This window comes from Buteo buteo, chromosome 4 (genome assembly GCF_964188355.1).
Source record: "Buteo buteo chromosome 4, bButBut1.hap1.1, whole genome shotgun sequence".
Lineage (NCBI taxonomy): Eukaryota > Metazoa > Chordata > Aves > Accipitriformes > Accipitridae > Buteo > Buteo buteo.
Genome location: NC_134174.1, coordinates 1,745,914 through 1,765,701, shown reverse-complemented (window position 1 = coordinate 1,765,701; position 19,788 = coordinate 1,745,914). Strand labels below are relative to the sequence as shown.

The following is a 19,788-nucleotide window of genomic DNA, read 5'->3' as shown; positions in this document are numbered from 1 at the left end:
TGCTCTGCACAGAGGACGGCTGGGGACCGGGACATGCTCTGCCACGTGCCGCAGCCGCTCGAGGAAGCGTCTGGGCTTCCCATCCAAGCCCCGAGCATCCTCCGGGCTAGTGGGTGCACTGAGTTGCCTGGCGGTGGGTACTCAGCCCGTGGGGAAGACGCCAGGCGGCATCATCTCATCGTTCTCAGCAGCGGGAGCCACCATGGGGATGGCCGTCACCGGCACCACGTAGCTCTGCCCCGTGCGCCTGCGGAAGGGAGAGGAGCGTCACCGGCATCCCAAGGCTTTTCCCTCGGCTTTCAGGAAAGCGCAGAGGCCGAGGGCAACTCATCACCGGGGTGGAAAGACCTCGTGGGGCTCGGCACACTTACGTTTTCATCCTCCAGCAGCAGCAGGCCACGATACCGGCGACCACCAGCACCGGGAGCCCTGCAGGGGAGATGCGGTGACTGATGAGCATCTTCCAACGTGTGGCCTGGGGCATGGCCCAGCTCAAGCAAAATGATTCCGCAAAGAGCCAAAAATGCTTTGTGCACGTTCACAAGTTGCCCTCCCCACCCTGGGAGGAAATTTGGGTGCTGCATCCTTCCTCCCTCGGAGGCATTGCCCTCGACCACGGCATAAACCTCCCACAGCCCCAAGGAGGGCTTTTAAGCTAAAAAATAAAGAAAATAAGCCCCTGCTTGCCAAAATAAGCTTTTTGCCCGGCTTACCAATGGAAGAGGCCAGGGTCTGGATGGAGACTGGAAAAGAAGAGAGAAATGGAGATTTTTAGCTGCAAAGCTAGGAAAGGTGGGGATGCTGGGGGGACCCTCACTAAAAAGGGGTTTGGAGAGAAGGAAAAAAAAATGCATTGAAAAAGTAAAAGAGCCTTTGCCGGTTGAAACTAGCCCTGTTAGAAGGTTATCTTTCCCTAGGCAGGTGGCCCGACCTGCAGCATGGTCCGTGGGGGCGGTGGGCAGCGGGGTTGTCCCCAGAGATGACCCTGGGGCCATCCCCTCTCCTGGTGTGGATGGCTGTAGCCGTGGGGGCATCTCTGGCAGCGTGGACTTCTCCAGTGACGGCCCATCAGTCGCTGGTGGCGTGGGTGACCGGCCGGCAGCTCCCGGCAGCCCAGATGTTGCTGCTGGAGAGGGCTTGGAGGTCGGGCTGGCATCGGTGGTTCCTGCTGGGAAAACGGTGTAAAACATTTTAATTTCAAAAATTAAAAGGCACGCTCCAGGCAGCGCTATGATTTCAGTGCTCAGCTTCGCGCCCGCTTTGGGCAGGTTGCAGCGAGGGCGATGCAGCCCATCCAGCAGCTACAAAACGGCATAATTTCGCGCAGTTGACTTAATTTGATTGCACTGTTGAAATATTTTGCTTTCCACACCACGGCGGCTGTGGTTTTGCCGTGACCCGCAGTCACGGTGGTCCCAAACCAACCCCCGTGGGCTGCGTTTGCCCCTTCCTCACCCTTCTGGGTCGTCCCCTCGGTGTGCGGCACGGTCGGGAGCTCGGGGCTGGGGGTTTGCGGAGGTAGAGCCGGGTCCCCTTCGGGAAGACACAACACAGAGACACCATCGATGGCAGCGCCCACGTCACCCTGCATCCTCTTCTGCCGCGTCGGTGATGGAATTCTCCCCCCTCCCCGGTCCCCATCGCGTCCTGGCTGCCGAGCGAGGGCTTACGGATGCATTGCAGCGTGGTGTGGGTCCAGTCGGGCTCAGTGGAACCTTCGCGGAGGATGCACTGGATGAGGCTGGAGGTACCGGCTTTGCGCTTGTAGCCCGGGTTGCAGGTGTAGCGCAGGCGGGTGTTGAGCAGCGTGTTGTTGCCCACGTCGATGTGCGCGTTGGCCACGTCCTTGGGGCGGCTGCATCGCGCTGGCGCTGGAACTGGGGGGGTAAAAAAAGAGATGGAGATCACAAGAGGGAGATTAGGCAACCTCTGGCCCCGGCTCGCTGGGCTGAACGGCACCCAAGGTGGTCAAATCGTGCCAGGGGGTGGGAAGGGGGTTGCTGGTGCTGTGCTGGGGCTGGGAGAGCCTCATCCAGCCTGCAAAAAGACAGCGGTGAGATGGCTGTGCCTGTGCACGGGAGACGGAGAAGCAGAAAACTCTGTTTCCAGCACGTTTGTGGTCACTTGTAGCGGCCCCTCCGGTTGCTGAAGACTTTTTGCAGAAATTCATCCCCTTGCAGTGACCGTCCCGGGCCAGCAGCCCCAGCTGCATCCTGTCACCAGCTGCTGCATTTCGGCCACGCTCGCCTCCCCCTTTTTTCTCTGCTCGTTTTGCAGTTGGACATGAAAAATTCCAAGTGTGGCATGAATCCTCCAACCACTTCCCAGGGTTTTTACCTGCCGGAGGTTGCAGCCCACGGCCCTGGAAGCGGCTGGAATCTGAGCATCACGTGGCCGGGCAATGGGGTGGTGATGGGCTACGGGTTATGGCTTTTCTTATCCCCAGAAGGGTTCGTGCTTCCCCTTTGGCCTTGATTTGAGGTCAGTTTCGCAAGAGGGTATTACAATTTCACTTCTTTTCTCTGGTGCAACGGAGAAAGTATCTCAGTTGCCCTGAGACCGTGCCCACGCCTGGACCCCTGCCGCAGTGTGGGAATGGCTCACCCGTGACCCCGGCCGCTGCCGGCTCCTGTCCCCTGATGTGAGCCACCGTGGAGAGGTGGTGCTCCAGGGCCGGGACGGAGAGATGCGCAGTGCGGATAAAGCAGTATACAGCCAGGCCGGAGCGGTTCACGGCTGGGATGGAGCGATGCGTGGCGAGGATGTGATGCACGGCCGGGATGGAGCAATGCATGGCCAGGATGTGATGCATAGCTGGGATGGAGCAATGCATGGCCAGGATGGAGCGATGCATGGCCAGGGTGGAGCGATGCATGGCTGGGATGGAGCAATGCATGGCCAGGATATGATGCATGGCTGGGATGGAGCAATGCAAGGCCGGGATGGAGCGATGCATGGCCGGGGTGGAGCGATGCATGGCCGGGATGGAGCAATGCATGGCCAGGATGGAGCGATGCATGGCCGGGATGGAGCGATGCATGGATGGAGCAATGCCCAGCCGAGATGATGCACATTTGGTACGGAGGGATGTACGGTTGGGCTGGGATCGGGAGCAGGACGGTGATGGGAGCGCAATGGCAGTGAGGACAGGAGCACAACAGGGATGGGAATGTGTCGGTGATGGGGTCAGGAGGCCATTGGGGACAGGAGTGCGATGGCAGTGGGGACAGGAACACAACATGCACCCAAAACACCCGGAGATAAAAATCTCCTGCCCCAATTTGTTATGTATCGCCAGAACATCCCGGGGCGGGGGGGCTCTGCTCCGTTTCGGTGCTTGGCTGGGTCTGTGCTGTGTCCCCCGGCATTGGGACACCCCAAAGAGCTGCAGCCGCTGTGCCCGGAGAGCAGGAGCAGTGCAGTGGCTACACGTGTGCTGAGCATGTCAGTTCTCAGCCTCCTCTCAAGGCGGTGGTGGCAAAAATCTCTGGGAGTGTTTCAAGGAAACGCCACAGGCCATTTCACAACTCCCTCGCACGTAGCCAGACCTGAAGCTGTGCCATAAATGGAACAAAAAGTCTTTCCAGTGCCAAGACAACCCACAGCCACATCTGCAAAGGAAGCATACTGGGAAATCCAGCCAGAAGCATCAAAAATGTCCAGGAAAAACAGGGACCTGTGAGTCCTGCTTATGCCTTTCAGCTTTAAAACCTGATCTCATCATCCTAATCCCACCAAAGGACTTTTTTTTCTGGTTGATTTGACTGTAAAATAATCTCCTCTTCCAAAAAAATGCCCAAGTCCTTCGATGGCAAGACCCCCGTGTCTCTGCTCTCCAGGATCACAACCCCGGTATCTCATGCCATCGCTGCACCGATTTCAGTTTGTTTGATGAGACAAAACACATGCCAAGGGGGAAAAGGGGAGGAAATCTTTGGGGATTCAGGTTTCCAGCGCCACTACAGCCCTGGAGGTGCATGGCCAAGATTTAGGCTTTCTTTTATAACTCGGCAGTGAATTGGAAATGGTGTAAAGCATGGATGGATGGGGAAAGCTGTGACCATGATAAACCTCTTGCTTCCAAGCAAAGAGATCTGCAGTAACTACAAGCCTCTCCCTCTCTTATTTGCTTTTTTACTGAAGCAGATTGATAAAATTCCCTGGATCTGGGCACCGTCAGGCACTCACACACAGAAAAAACCAAGATCTGTCTTCTGTTTTCCTGTTAATTCAAGGAAAAGCCCACAAGAATCTTCCAGGATGGCCAAAAGCATCTCTCTGCTTGTCTCCTCTCCCTCTGAGCTTTGCAGGTTGAATTTTCCCATTGATGTGTCAGCCCAAGTGCTCAAAAACGCATCACATCGTTACCCAACCTCCAAAATGAGCCATGGTGCCGGCTACCAGCCTTCTCGGGAAAATACCTCCGGCTGCCTTATTTCCATCTGAATTCCCTGCATCCCATGGATATTAGATTTCCAGGTTGAAACACATGCACGATATTTGGGGAGGGTTGTCTTTGCATGGTTAATTCATGTTTTCACTTTGCTTTTTGTTTTTCTCTGCCAGCGATCTCAAATGATGCCGGTGAGGGGGAGCTTGTCCCGGCACGTCAGGAAGCAAACCACGCAGGCACTGGGCACACGGCCGGGATGAGTCCCAGGGATGGAGATGATGCCACGTGCCGTCATCCCACATCACGGAGGTGTCCCCCTCCAGCTTCGTGGGCTGCAGGGGGATGCACAACCACAACTAGACACCGGAGAATCCACACCGGGAAACCTGGACCATTTTTCTTTGAAGATTATCAGCAAAAGGGCCAGAGCGGTGCTCATTTTCTGCTATTGATTTAAAAACTGTAAGCTAAAAAAAGTGGAGAAAGAAATTTCAGAAGTCTGTGCCCAAGACTGGGGAATTCATGAGAAACGCCAAAACCACAGAAATAAATATAACTTTTTCACGTTTTTAACTGAAAAACATTTACAATGGAATGGCTGTGCCGGGGGTTGGAGGCAGGAGAGGACGTGATGCCTGGAGCGAGCATTGCAGGACGCATTGGCACGGCTGGCGCAGAGGGGCTGTGGCACCTCCCAAATTATCTATCCATCGAGTGAATTAAAAGCAATAAATATTATTCTTGTTCTCTAACACCCCAGATGACGACGTTTTCTGCCCCGAACAATGGTCCCGATTGCATCACCACTATCAGGTCTGTTGTCTGCAGGTCTGGGACGGGGCCATTAGAGGATATTGACTTCAGGGACAGCTATTTTTAGCCTGTTCCTGAGACGTATCTGTATTATTTTTGCCACTGGAATCATTTTACAGCCCTCACTGCACCTGCTGGCTGTTTAGAAATAGGAATAAATTCATTTTCTAGGGTGTTGCAGCTTCAGCAGCAGACAGGAGCCCAGAGAAGGGAGAGAGCACTAAAGCTGTCCCGAAGCTCTGCGCTCCCTTCCAGCCTTATCTCTTGCGCTTCCATGCAAATCCTTCGCAATTCCCCCATTTTCAGTTATTTATGTCCTAACGGTCTTGCCGCTGCCGCCAGCGGCTCCCCGGAGCTGTCAGCATCCCTGGCTGCTCCGCCGACTGCGCTGAGCCGCGATGGTGATTTTTCCTGAAGCTGCGGCGGCCAGAGAAGGGCAACGAAGCCGGTGGAGGGTCTGGAGCACAAGTCCCGTGAGGAGCGGCTGAGGAACTGGGGTGGTTTAGTCTGGAGAAGAGGAGGCTGAGGGGAGACCTGATCGCTCTCTGCAACTACCTGAAAGGAGGGTGTAGCCAGGTGGGGGTCGGTCTCTTCTCCCAAGTAACAAGTGACAGGATGAGAGGAAAGAGCCTCAAGTTGTGCCAGGGAAGGTTTAGATTGGATATTAGGAAAAATTTCTTCACCGAAAGGGTTGTCAAGCATTGGAACAGGCTGCCCAGGGAGGTGGTGGAGTCACCATCCCTGGGGGTATTTAAAAGACGTGTAGATGGGGTGCTCAGGGACACGGGTCAGTGGGACTTGGCAGTGCTAGCTTAATGGTTGGACTCGATGATCTTAAAGATCTTTTGCAACCTAAATGATTCTATGATTCTGTGCTTTTGGACAGGCAAGACGTGATGCAACTTTCCCGGTCCAGCAGCAATGTTCAGCCATGGACAAGTCAGAGTCCCATGGAAAACCCGCGGACCCCACCCAAGGTGAAATCCCACGGGATTCAGCTCCCACGGGCCCATCACGTGGACCCTAAAAATTACCCCCAGCCTCCCTGGACACTGGTGGGGAGGCGGCGTGGGCACCCAGGGAGGGAGGTGGGCACCCAGGGGGGTGCAAGGGGAACACGGTGGTGCAGCCTGGGCACCCCGGGGAGCAGTGTGGGTACCCTGGTGTGTAGCGTGGAAACCCTGAGTGGGAGCTCGGGTACCCAAGGAGAAGCGTGGGCACCCCAGGAAGCGGAGCGAGCACCTTGGGGAGCAGTGTGGGCACCCCAAGGAGTAGCGTGGACACCCCAGGAAGCGGAGCGAGCACCCCAGGGACGGCGTAGGCACCCCAAGGAGTAGCGTGGACACCCCGGGAAACAGAGGGAGCACCCCAGAGACAGTGTGGACACCCCTGGAAGTGGAGTGGGCACCCCAGGGACAGTGAGGACACCCTGGGGCGTAGCGTGGGTACCCCTGGAAGCAAAGTGAGCACCCCAAGGATGGCATGGGCACCCTGAGGAGTAGTGTGGGCACCCCGGGAAGCAGAGCGAGCACCCTGGGGAGTAACATGGGCATCCCGGGAAGTGGAGTGAGCACCCCAGGGATGGCGTGGGCACCCCGAGGAGTAGTGTGGGTACCCCGGGAAGCAAAGCGAGCACCCCAGGGATGGTGTGGGCACCCCAAGGAGTAGCGTGGGCACCCCTGGAAGCAAAGCGAGCCCCCCAGGGATGGCGTGGGCACCCCAGGAAGCAAAGCGAGCACCCCAGGGATGGTGTGGGCACCCCAAGGAGTAGCGTGGGCACCCCTGGAAGCAAAGTGAGCACCTCAGGGACAGCGTGGGCACCCCGGGAAGTGGAGTGAGCCCCCCAGGGATGGCGTGGGCACCCCGAGGAGTAGTGTGGGTACCCTGGGAAGCAAAGCGAGCCCCCCAGGGATGGTGTGGGCACCCCTGGAAGCAAAGCGAGCACCTCAGGGACAGCGTGGGCACCCCGGGAAGTGGAGTGAGCCCCCCAGGGACGGCGTGGGCACCCCGGGAAGCAAAGCGAGCACCCTGGGGATGGTGCGGGCACCCCAGGGAGTCCCGTGGGCACCCGGGGAAGCTGAGCGACCCCCCCACGGACGGCGTGGGCACCCCGGGGAGTACCGTGGGCGTGCCGGCAGCGAGCCGGGGAGCCCGGAGGGGACACCCCCCCCCCCCGTTTTTCCCCTTACCGGTGTCGGCGGCGGCCCAGGGCAGCAGGAGGACGACGGTACCGCAGAGCAGCGGCAGCAGCGGCCGCGCCATGGGACGGGGACGGGGACGGGGGCGGCGGCGGCACCGGGGGCTCAGGGGCTCCCAGCGGGGCTCCGCCGTTCTGCCCCCCCCCGCCCGCCGGCGCCGCTGGACATGCCCGGCGTGGCCCGATCCGCTTTCCCGCTTTCGCTTTCGCTTTCGTACCGGGACTGAGCGGGAGGGACGGACCGGACCGCCCTGCCGGGATGGGGGGTCGGGGGGGGGGGGAGATACCGGGGGGGGGGGGGAGACAGGGGGGTGAGGGGGGGGTGCGGTACCCCTAGAGAAGGCAGTAGGGGGGGGTGCAATAGACGGGGGTCACTGCAGTACTTGATTTGGGGGGGGGGGGGGCAATACCCAGGAGGGTCGTAGAATCATCACAGAATCACAGGATGGTTTGGGTTGGAGGGGACCTTGAAGATCATCGAGTTCCCCCCCCCCCGCCACGGGCAGGGACACCTTCCACTAGACCAGGTTGCTCCAAGCCCCATCCAACCTGGCCTTGAACACTGCCAGGGATGGGGCAGCCACCACCTCTCTGAGCAACCTGTGCCAGTGCCTCACCACCCTCACAGTGAAGGATTTCTCCCTTACATCTAACCTAAGTCTACCCTCTTTCAGTTTAAAGCCATTAGCCCTTGTCCTATCCCTACATGCCCCTGTAAAAAGTCCCTCTCCAGTTTTCTTGTAGGGCCCCTTTAGGTACTGCTAGAAGGTCTCCCCGGAGCCTTCTCCAGGCTGAACAACCCCAACTCTCTCAGCCTGTCCTCATAGGAGAGGTGCTCCAGCTCCCTGATCATCTTCATGGCCCTCCTCTGGACTCGCTCCAACAGGTCCATGACTCTCCTGTTCCGAGGACCCCAGAGCTGAAGGCAGTACTGCAGGGGGGTCTCACCAGAGCGGAGCAGAGGGGCAGAATCCCCTCCCTCGACCTGCTGGTCACGCTGCTTTTGATGCAGCCCAGGGTACGGGTGGCTTTCTGGGCTGCACATTGCCGGGTCATGATGAGCTTCTTGTCAACCAACACCCCCAAGTCCTTCTCCACAGGGCTGCTCCCAATCCACTCATCACCCAGCCTGTATTTGTGCTCGGGATTGCCCCGACCCATGTGCAGGACCTCACACTTGGCCTTGTTGGACTTCACGAGGTTCGCACAGTCCCACCTCTCAAGCCTGTCGAGGTCCCTCTGGATGACATCCCTTCCCTCCAGCGTGTCGACCGCACCACACAGCTTGGTGTGGTCGGCAAACTTGCTGAGGGTGCGCTCAGTCCCACTGTCCGTGTCACCGACAAAGATGTTAAACAGCGACGGTCCCAGTACCGACCCCTGAGGAACCCCACTCGTCACTGCTCTCCGCTTAGACATCAAGCCATTGACCACAACACTTTGAGTGTGACCATCCAGCCAATTCCTTATCCACCAAGTGTTCCATCCATCAAATCCATGTCTCTCCAATTTAGAGACAAGGGTGTCGTGTGGGACAGTGTCAAATGCTTTGCACAAGTCCAGGTAGATGATGTCAGTTGCTCTTCCATTATCCACCAAAGCTGTAACCCCATCCTAGAAGGCCACCAAATTTGTCAGGCATGATTTGCCCTTAGTGAAGCCATGTTGGCTGTCACCAATCACCTCTCCATGTGCCCTAGCATAGTTTCCAGGAGGATCTGCTCCATGATCTTGCTGGGCACAGAGGTGAGACAGACTGGCCTGTAGTTCCTGGGTCTTCCTTGTTTCCCTTTTTAAAAATGGGGGTTATGTTTCCCCTTTTCCAGTCAGTGGGAACTTCCCTGGACTGCCACGACTTCTCAGATATGATGTATAGTGGCTTAGCAATTTGTTTTGCCAGTTTCCTCAGGACCTGTGGATGCATCTCATCAGGTCCCATGGCCTTGTGCACCTTCAGGTTCCTTAGACAGTCTCAAACCTGATCTTCTCCTACAGTGGGCAGTTCTTCATTCTCCCAGTCCCTGCCTTTGCCTTCTGCAACTTGGGTGGTGTGGCTGGAGCACTTGCCAGTGAAGACTGAGGCAAAAAAGTCATTGAGTAGCTCAACCTTCTCTATGTCCCAGGAAACCAGGTCTCCCGTTTCCTTCCACCTTTCCCTAGTCTTCCTTTTATCACCAGCATACCTATAGAAGCTTTTCTTGTTGCCCTTGACGTTCCTGGCCAGATTTAATTCTATCAGGGCTTTAGCTTTCCTAACCTGATCCCTGGCTCCTCAGACAATTTCTCTGTGTTCCTCCCAGGCTACCTGTCCTTGCTTCTACCCTCTGTAGGTTTCCTTCTTGTGTTTGAGTTTGTCCAGGATCAACTTGTTTATCCGTGCAGGCCTCCTGGCATTTTGCCTGACTGCCTCTTTGTTGGGATGCATCGCTCCTGAGCTTGGAATAACTTGAATATTAACCAGCTTTTTTGGACCCCTCTTCCCTCCAGGGCTGTACCCCATGGTACTCCACCAAGCAGATCCCTGAAGAGGCCAAAGTCTGCTCTCCTGAAGTCCAGGGTAGAGAGCTTGCTGTGCGCCCTCCTCGCTGCCGTAAGGATCTTGAACTCCACCATTTCATGGTCACTGCAGCCAAGGCTGCCCTTGAGCTGCACATTCGCCACCAGCCCCTCCTTGTTGGTAAGAACAAGGTCCAGCATGGCCCCTCCCCTCGCTGGCTCCTCCATCACTTGGAGAAGGAATTTGTCATCAGTGCATTCCAGGAACCTCCTGGATTGTTTATGCCCTGCTGTGTTGTGTCTCCAACAGATATCGGGGTGGTTGAAGTCCCCCATGAGGACCAGGGCTTGTGGACATGAGGCTGCTCCTATCTGTCTATAGAGGCCTCATCTGCTTGGCCTTCCTGGTCGGGTTGCCTCTAGCAGATCCCCACATCAGTGTCACCTGTCCCTGCCCTCCCTTTAATCCTGACCCACAGGCTCTCGGTCGGTTCCTCATCCATCCCCAGGAGGAGCTCCATGCACTCCAGCCGGTCATTGACATAGTGAGCAACACCTCCCCCTCATCTCCCCTGCCTCTCCTTCCTAAAGAGCCTTTATCCTTCCATTCCAACACAACGGGGTGGATAATTCCATCCAACAGGACGTGGTACCTGGGTTGGCGGATGCGGTACCAGCGGGATGCAATATCTTGGGGAGGGATGAAATTCCTGGCAGGAGGTGATGCAGTACTCGGCGTGGGGATGCGTTGCCCAGGGGGATGTGGTACCCAGGGGAAATGCAGTGCCCTGGGGGGATGCAATTCCTCCCCTCCAGTGCCTGGGGGCATCTGGCTGGGTGCGATGCCCTTGCGGGGGGGGCTGGGGATGCAGATATCACAATGCTGGAAGCTGGAGCTTGCTGGTCCCAGACAAACCTCAAAACTGGAATTCGTGCTATGATTCAAGGCCCTGGAAGATCTGCAGAGCTCCTGCAGTTGGATTCTAATTTGCTGCATGCCTGGGACTGCACTGCTCCCACAGATCCTGCTTACAACAAATCCTCCAAAAACCACCCTATGGCTCTTTGCTTGTGGCCTCCTGGCTTCATCTGTCTCCGTTTCCTCTTCTCTTGACTGCAAGTCATTTTGTCTTGGCAGTGAGTATCGGGAAATAGTTTCATAATAACTCTGAAAGGGAAGGAAAAGGGATATTTGGAGGATAATATTTAATGGCCAACTAGCAGTTCTTCATGAGAAGTGGGTAAATTCTCCCTCTGCCCATCAAGGAGAGAGCATCAACCTTCATCAACCTCCCTGGCCCAACCAGTTGACAAACCACTTGACCCTGCCAAGTGTATTTTAGGAAGAGCAACATACGAGACTGCAAACCTTGAGAACAAGGCGTATACACCTGAGGATCATGACTAGAAACATTCAGGGCCATGCAGATAAAAATGCTGCACCAGTTATACACCAGTTAAGTGATAACCCAGATACCCAGGGCTTGGTGCTTAAATTGCTGTTGATTAAGCACAGTCTTTAAACTATGTACTCTGAACAGGTTGGGATTTCACATGATGAGTGTTGTGGAAAGCAAACAGCAGGTTAGACTTCACAATCAGCTTACGCAAGAAATAGCTGAGGGTAATAATATTGGGATTTGGTAAAGAAAATACAGTCTGTGAAGACTTTACACTTCTTCTCCAAGCATTCCTTCAAAAGCCATTGTCCTGGTTTTGGCTGGGATAGAGTTAATTTTCTTTCTAGTAGCTGGTATAGTGTTATGTTTTGGATTCAGTATGAGAAGAATGTTGATAACACACTGATGTTTTCAGTTGTTGCTGAGTCGTGTTTAGCCTAAGTCAAGGATTTTTCAGCTTCTCCTGCCCAGCCAGCAAGAAGGCTGGAGGGGCACAAGAAGTTGGGAGGGGACACAGCCAGGACAGCTGACCCAAACTGGCCCAAGGGATATTCCATACCATGTGACGTCATGCCCAGTATATAAACTGGGGGGAGTTGGGTGGGAGGGATCGCTGCTTGAGACCTAACTGGGTGTTGGTCAGCAGGTGGTGAGCAATTGCATTGTGCATCACTTGTTTTGTATATTCCAATCCTTTTACTATTATTGTCATTTTATTGTTATCATTTTGTTGTTATTATTATCATTATTTTCTTCCTTTTTGTCCTATTAAACTGTTCTTATCTCAACCCAGGAGTTTTATTTTTTTTCGTCCTGATTCTCTCCCCCATCCCACTGAGGGGCGGGGAAGTGAGCGAGCAGCTGCGTGGTGCTTAGGTCCTGGCTGGGCTTAAACCATGACAGCCATATAAAACCCAATCATGTCATAACCTTCTGGGTAGGGATTTTTGCAACCCTGGTGAAAACAAGCTCTGTAGCTACTAATCTTCAAGAAGATATGCAAAACAACATGTGAGGGTTTATACTGGCCGAACTGGAGAATTGCGATGCCCGAGAAGGGCACATTTTCAGTAGGAAGCCTTTCTACAAAAGATCAGAGCTATTGTATGACTGTGGCTGCTGATTTCTAGTATCCCCCCGCTGAGCCCTGCCTGATCCCTGTCTCGGGGAGCCCTTTGTCCGCTGTCCCCCAACACACGGCATCAAAGGATCCTTCCCACCTTGTCCCTGTCCCATGCACCAAGACAAGGATGAGATCCTAAAGCATTCCTCGTGGTGGGACATGGAGATAACCAAGGGCTGAGCACATCTGTATTTTCAAAGGGCTTCGCTGTCCCGCGTCCAAGCTAACAATTTGAGAGTTGTCTGTTTTCAATTGCTTCAAAGATCTGAGAAACAATTTTTGGGCTGAGCTCTCCCCCACCTTCTCTTCTTGTATTGCTTTTGGGAAGGTTGAGCAGAAGTCGTTGAGGAGTTCTGCTGGGGTTTTGCTTGTTTCTCCTTAGTTGTAGCATGTGGAAAGGTTGTGTTATTGACTATGGCTCTAACTGGAGATTTTTAGGTAAGAAAGGCTGGATTCTAGGCCAGGACTAGAGATCAGTCCAGTGTCTTCAAAGAGAGACAAACTGCTTGTTTCAAGGTGCTGGTACCAGGGATGAGGAGCGATCTCCTTCCTGGGCAAAAATGCTCCTTTGGGTTCACCTTCCAGCTAAGAGCAACCGAAATGATGCCTTAGACAGCAAAATAGTACAAGACCCAACAATTTATCTGCTTTTGTTTTTCTTTGGGGATTTAGCCAGGAATTATTTTATTTCTTATCAGCTCTGATATATGTGTTCCTGCACCAAGTGCATATAACCCACTCAGGATGTGAGTTCATCATAAAATGTTCTTATCTACAGGAATATTTGGGATTATGGTTCATCCCTGCTAATTGCATATGCTAAGTACAAGCCATTTGTAAAGCTCAGGTTTGCAAACTGGAATGTTTTCCCATCAAGTTAGCATCCCTGCTTTAATTTTATCTTACCCACTATTAATCAGTTCAGGCAAGAAGCAGTCGCTGCCCCAGACTCCCGAAGAGGCACTACTCACTGTGCTCAGAGGCACCTGGAAAAATCAAAATACAGCCCTGAAAACAAGCGAGATGGAGGTTTTTCCTTATCCAGGAAGAAATCACAGTGCTAACATTTTGTCTTATGGGAGCTACAAAAATATTGAGCCTCTTTAATGGAAAAAGCAGCTGGTTTTCTGGTGCTGTGTTAATAATTATCCCTGCTGGGAGCACACTGGCAATGCTCAAGGCAGCCTCAGGGTTTCAAGAGGCAAAAGTATGTGTGACCTGCACCTGCAGGGATGAAATGAGGTTCTGACACTGCTTCCCACCCAGGAGACTATAAATGCAAAAGACCTTATCCTACTGGTGTTACAGATGAGTTTTAAAAGCTAAATATGCTGAATAAAAATGATACTGATGATGATGATGATGATGATAATAATAATAATATTATTATTATTATTCAAAGAAGATGAAGGCAAAGAAGATGAAGACAAGAGAAAAAAGATGATGAAGAAGAAGATGATGAAGAAAACGAAGAAGAGGAAGAGGAAAAGAAGAGGAAGATGATGATGAAGATGAAGAAGAAGAAGAAGGAGAAGAAGAAGAAGAAGTGCTTAGCATTGTAGGCAAAACCCTTTCCTGGTAAAAGCAAAAATACACCGCATTTATGCTTGCTATAGCTTTTACATGTTGATGCACGTTGAAAACTTCATTTGGGGGGATCTAAATTGGTAGAATTGGTCAAAATGGAGTGGCTTTGCTGCCCAGTGGGACACCCCAATGATGGGAATGAGCCCATGTTGCATTTGTGGTATCTGGAAGTGTGACTTTGCTGCTGAGGAATCCAGCTGGAGCCAGGCGAGAGGCCAGGTGGGGTATGAACAGCTCAGGGCTTCACAGGGGATCTCCGATGGGATTTTTTGAAGATTCAGCTCCTTTTCCATTTGGAGCGATGGGGTGGAGGGGGAAGCACTGATGAAACCACAAAAGGGGCTTTCTGCCTCAGGGTTGCTTTGGGTCTTGACTTCTGGGTTTCCTAACTTTTAGTAATTTCAGTTCTCGGTTTGTAAGGTCATTGGTGAGAAGCATTGCAGCCTTTTCTCAAAGAGAACTAGTGGATTTTTGCCACAAGCCTTTATTTTATGCTATTAAATCAGATCTTAGGAGGCAAGAGTTACTTGTACTGGAATAAATAACCACAATTGCAGCCACTGACGAAACATGAGGTAAAATTTCCATCTGGAGGCTTGGCCACAACCCCTTTTGCTTGCAGATAACATCCCCAGAGGATTTCTCTTGAAGCAAAATTAATTCCGCTCACATTTTTTAATTCTCTGATAATGAAAAGGAGGATGGAAGATTTGTATGGCTCTTTCTACTGTCACTTTCTAGGAGCACATAAATGTCTTATCATATGGAACTTGTTTCCTTTTTCCTTTCCCCAGGGTAAAAAAATTGTGCATAATGTCATTCGTCTGCTGCTAGAGAGCGTAACAAATTGTAGGCAGGTTGTTTCATGTTGTAGGGAAGATACTTTCTGTACATTCATCTTTAAAGCTGATATTTGTAAAATTAAGCTTGCCTCCATTTGATATCAAAAGCTGTAAATTAGAAATCTTGACTTTAAAAGCCTTGTGCAGAGCAGATGGTGGTGCATTACTGGAAAGGCTTGAAAGAAACCACATTTTCCCCCTTCTAATGAACGTAGGGAAATTCTCATTGACCTCTGCAAGCACACGAAAGAAATAGCTTGTTATAGCAGACTAAAAGCTGGGGGAAAAAAACCCCGTGTTTGTGAGCGGATTGGGTTTTATTTTGCCAATCTTCTCCTGTCAGCAGGTGGCTGAGACTGTGAAAGCTTTGGCTTGGCTTAACGTTGAGTTTGGGGGAGAAGCCCAGCGTGGGGAGCACGGCAGCAACACCCTGTTGCCACTGGGGGCTGGAGGAAGGTGGCCACCGCTCCTGGGGAAGCCCCCAGAGCTTGTCCTTCCTGGGAGGATGGTTGCTTTCCTCTCTTGAACACTCACAACGAACGTCCTGACCGAGTGCGTTGCGTACCCGCAGCGGTGCCTTTCCCGAAGGCAACCTGGGGGTTGCGGAGATGCTGAGAAGAAACCAGCTAAAGGCTCCAAGCTTGGTATTTATAGGTGGTTCTCTCTACACCATGTTTTTGGAGATGTAGTGTACACAAGTAAGGAGGATAAAGTAGCCTATGTGCTGACGTGTTACCCCAGATAGTCATTAAAATTTCTCGTACAGTATATTCTTATCATTCCTCCATGCCAGGGTTCAGAAGAGGATTAAGCAGCTGCTGCTGCTCCTGAAGGTTATCAGAGGTGTAACCGTGACCTCATCAGACTTGCATTAAGCACATAACAACTTCAATAACGTATACATACGGCAACAAGTATATAAAGTATTGGTGAAGTGCGTTTCCAGGATGCTAAACCTGAGCAGCCAAACAGAGTCAGGGGCTCCTGCATAGATCCAGAGAAGCAAATATCAGATTAAAAAGTTGCCACCAGAGTCAACAGCAAAAGAAAGCATAACGCTGGAGGGGTTAAAGCAAGGAATTTCTTCTGAAAGGGCAAACTTGTTCCTGGTTAGACATATTCCATCCCCAAGATGTGAGATTATGCGGAGAGTGTAGTTAAGACAGGGTTTGATAAGAAGACAGACAGACTGTGGTGACCAGGCGCAGGGTTGGGTCAGACAAGCATACTGACCAGCCCTGGTTTACACCCAGATGGCCCCTTGTGTACCCGTTTCTGGCTATTCCTCCTTTTTTCCTCCCTGATCCTCTTCCCCTGCATACTCCTTCACCAGTTTGCAGTTTCACCACCACCCCCCCGCCCCCCCCCCAACATCCAGGACCTGAGCGTTCGCCTCCACATCAGTCACAAAGTCCCAGGTCACCTGCAGTATCTTGACAGCCCATCAATTAGCATCAGTGACGATGTTTCTCTCTCATCTTTGGCGTCATTACGTTTGCCTGCTGGGTTTGTGTCTCTGTATATCTTGTTTACAGCTTCCTCCTTTTCTTATTAATCCTTTTAGTATTGTCAAGGTATAAATAAAACCCCTCTCTTTGCGTAAAGCACAGGAAAACATGCAACTGAGAAGTGTGTCCTTCCTGCAGGAGAAAAGTCTCCCTGCGGCCACTGCTGGGATTTTGGGATGGGGCAAAGGATCCAAGAGCAGGGGAGCTCGAGGGATTTGGGGAGACAGTGAACACAACGAGGGAAGGGCTTGCACAGCATCTCAAACACATCTGTGGAACCTGAACACCTGCATGACAGCTGAGGAGTCCTGCCACTAGAGTTAGCCAAAGAGGATGAAATTAAGACCCTCACCATCCCCAGTAATGAATTATTCAGAGTTAGGACCGAAAGTAGCTTAAAGTAGCAAAGTCATATTAATGTATTAAATTCCGAGATGAAGCGATGAACTGGTGCAAAGCACTAGGTTTCGGACACGGAGTGACATGGATTTCTGAAAACAGTAGCAGAAAAGAACAGTAGTTTGGGAAAAGCCCCAGGGTGGACTAATTTTTCATTAATCTGGACTTTCTGGAATGAGATGTCCTGTTTGAAGCCAAAGGCCATTTACAATCCACGGATAAAAAAGAATATGCTAACGTTCATTATAAATGAATAAAATTTTTAAAAGAGCAAGCATTTCTTCTGCAGTTAATTCCACACAGATGTGATTATAGTGTAAGTAGGCAAGATAAATTAAAATCTGAGCCATGGAGTAATCACTCTAGAAAAAAATATATTGGAACAGTTTATATGGTAGGACCAAGTTATTTATCATGGTGAAGAACTCAGACTTGCAAACTATCCATATTCTTAAATTTTTTTAGCTTTCAGTAAGATGCAAGGACATGGGGTTGTTTTCAAAACATGAATGCTCATGCACATATATCATGGTGTTTTACCAGACACAAAAAACCCCTACAATATTACATTTTGGAGTACCTTGTCTTTGTTTGTTGATATCTATAACTTTTCAAGTACTTTTCCTACACTACCTGAATCGAGGGTTAAAACCACATCCCTTCAGCTCTGAGAGTTGCTCTACACCAGTGTTACACACAAATTTCCTCCTTTACCCGCAGGCTCTCATGTGGGGAATTGGTTGCTCAAGAAATTTGAGTAGGTGCCAATATTCGCCAAACACTGTGCCTTGCCTGTTAATAGCTCAAGCAGTCAATGACTTTGAAAGTCTACTAGTGCAGGAAGACACATCTCACTCAGCTCTACACACCGGCAGTATAGATAATCCCACTTGCCCCGGTTGCTTTCAATTCCTTTGGAGTCTGCAGGAAAAATTTGCACTTTCTGGATATGATGTAGCTGTTTTCCATTAGAGGTCCTGGTCAGGATTAGAAAATATCTGCAAAGATTGCAAATTATTTCATGTTTTAACTAGTAGAGCTTTCATGTGAGCAGGAAGACAAGATGTATTTTTGCAAAAAATACCAACTACCTCTCTCACTTCTTGTGGATAACAGGACATTTTGTAAGGAGACAAAGAGGAAGAGGTATTTGGCTATTTGCAGCCTCCATTTCAGAAACTTGTTTGGAAATATGGAAGGAAGCCCTCTGCTCTGTGCTGCCAGCTGCCTGGTATTCAGCTGATTTAGGTCTACAAAGCTTGGGCTGGCTTGCAACTGCCCCTTTGAACACTCTTCTTAAACCATTGGATGTAATTGATAGGGAAGAGAGTCCTCAATTTCTCGTTCATTCATGGGGAGAACCACAGGAGCTAATGGTAACTGCAGCCTACCACCTTGCAGAAGGAAGGTTGCCCATATCTTTCACAAAATGGAGTAGCTCACGTTTTAAGAGATACATTTAAGCATTCAATGGATTAACACCAGTGGCAGTCTAATAAAAAGGGATTTTGCTGCTGGAGCTACAGTAGTCTCTGGAAAAGTACCAATATAACCACACTTTTCAGGAGTGGGATTTTAGGATGAGAATCAAGACACAGTGTGACCCAGTATACTTAATGTTTCCCTGTAAACAGGAAAGCATACACGTTATGTCATGTGGTCTCAGTCCATGGAAGATCCTAAATCTGCTTTCTCTCAAATATTAAGACTATATAAACACCTAGGTAGATTGCAAGCACTTTCTTCTTTCCCTCCCTCCCAAAATACAGGGTAACAACACCTCTTAGGTTCAGCCAGCAGCACATCCCACGGTGACAGCGGGGAAATGAAGACGTCTGCTACCCACCCTTGTTTCAGACACCAAGGAGCCCTGCTTGTTGTTCGTGTTTAAGCTGCTCAGAAGAGTAATACAAACAACTTCTATTGCAACAGTGTGGTCCAAGCAGACACCACGTGAATTTTTGCCTACAGAAGACTCTACACAATGAGACGGTATCAGGGGATTTGGACAAATTACTCATACTTGAAGAGTAATTCAAACTTTTGACTGAAAGAATGCAGCTTGTTCTGAATTTGTCTTTGCTGGTGTCCTGGTTTCGTCTGGGATAGAGTTAATTTTCCTTCTAGTAGCTGGTATAGTGTTATGTTTTGGATTTAGTATGAGAAGAATGTGGATAACACACTGATGTTTTCAGTTGTTGCCAAGTAATGTTTAACCCAAGTCAAGGATTTTTCAGCTTCTCCCGCCCAGCCAGCAAGAAGGCTGGAGGGGCACAAGAAGTTGGGAGGGGACACAGCCAGGACAGCTGACCCAAAGTGGCCGAAGGGGTTTTCCATATGGTGTGACGTCATGTCCAGTATATAAACTGGGGGGATTTGGCCTGAGGGGGATCACTGCTTGGGAACTAACTGGGCGTTGGTCAGCAGGTGGTGAGCAATTGCATTGTACATCACTTGTTTTGTATATTCCATTCCTTTTATTATTATTGTCATTTTATTGTTGTTATTATTATCATTATTTTCTTCCTTTCTGTCCTGTTAAACTGTTCTTATCTCAACCCAGGAGTTTTACCTTTTTCCTTCTGGTTCTCTCCCCCGTCCCACTGGGTGGGGGGGAAGTGAGCGAGCAGCTGCGTGGTGCTTAGTTGCCGGCTGGGGTTAAACCACGACAGCTGTATTGTACGGAAAAGTAGAATCAGAAATATTAAGTGTAATCCCTCAGCATTAATTATGCAATTGAAAAACAAGCCTGTTCCTTGTGAACTAGAGGACAGTACTAGTCATCCCATTTTGCAGACGGTGTCAACTCAAGGAAGTGTAGAGAATAGCAATTCTGCATGCTCACAGATATGGAAAAACTCTTTGAAGACATTGGAGAGGACTGTGAGAAAGCGTATCTTTCTCAGGAACAGAGAAGTCTCATGGCAAGCCAAACTGAAAGGAGAAAGTAGCGAATGCAGAAGCACTGAAAGGGAAAGCCACATAACACAACGCACTGTTACACAGCAGAAATTCTTACAGACAAAGATC

General features: G+C 51.0%; 1 protein-coding gene across 9 annotated transcripts; it reads right to left on the bottom strand.

Moving 5' to 3' along the window:
- Positions 1-6: 6 nt before the first annotated feature.
- LOC142029689 (uncharacterized) lies at positions 7-7,588 on the bottom strand. 9 transcript variants are annotated; one of them, XM_075024566.1, is made up of 7 exons: positions 7,396-7,588; positions 1,671-1,877; positions 1,456-1,533; positions 932-1,168; positions 714-743; positions 372-429; positions 7-247 (listed from the first exon to the last, which is right to left on the bottom strand). In XM_075024566.1, the coding sequence occupies exons 1-7, from the start codon at positions 7,466-7,468 to the stop codon at positions 142-144; spliced, it is 789 nt and encodes a 262-aa protein (XP_074880667.1). In that variant the 5' UTR covers positions 7,469-7,588; the 3' UTR covers positions 7-141. The 9 variants fall into 9 exon arrangements, with proteins under 9 accessions (XP_074880667.1, XP_074880666.1, XP_074880663.1 ...); XM_075024565.1 differs by having other exon boundaries at positions 1,456-1,877; XM_075024562.1 differs by having other exon boundaries at positions 714-1,168.
- Between the last annotated feature and the right edge of the window lie 12,200 nt (positions 7,589-19,788).

What these genes read in the sequence shown, in the direction of transcription:
- LOC142029689 (XM_075024560.1), bottom strand. Translation starts at nt 7,468, where the DNA reads ATGGCGCGGCCGCTGCTGCCGCTGCTCTGCGGTACCGTCGTCCTCCTG. An exon ending in CTGGGCCGCCGCCGACACCG is followed by an intron (nt 1,878 to 7,395) that starts GTAAGGGGAAAA and finishes TTACCCCCCCAG; the next exon opens with TTCCAGCGCCAGCGCGATGC. An exon ending in CGAGGGGACGACCCAGAAGG is followed by an intron (nt 1,169 to 1,455) that starts GTGAGGAAGGGG and finishes CCGTTTTCCCAG; the next exon opens with CAGGAACCACCGATGCCAGC.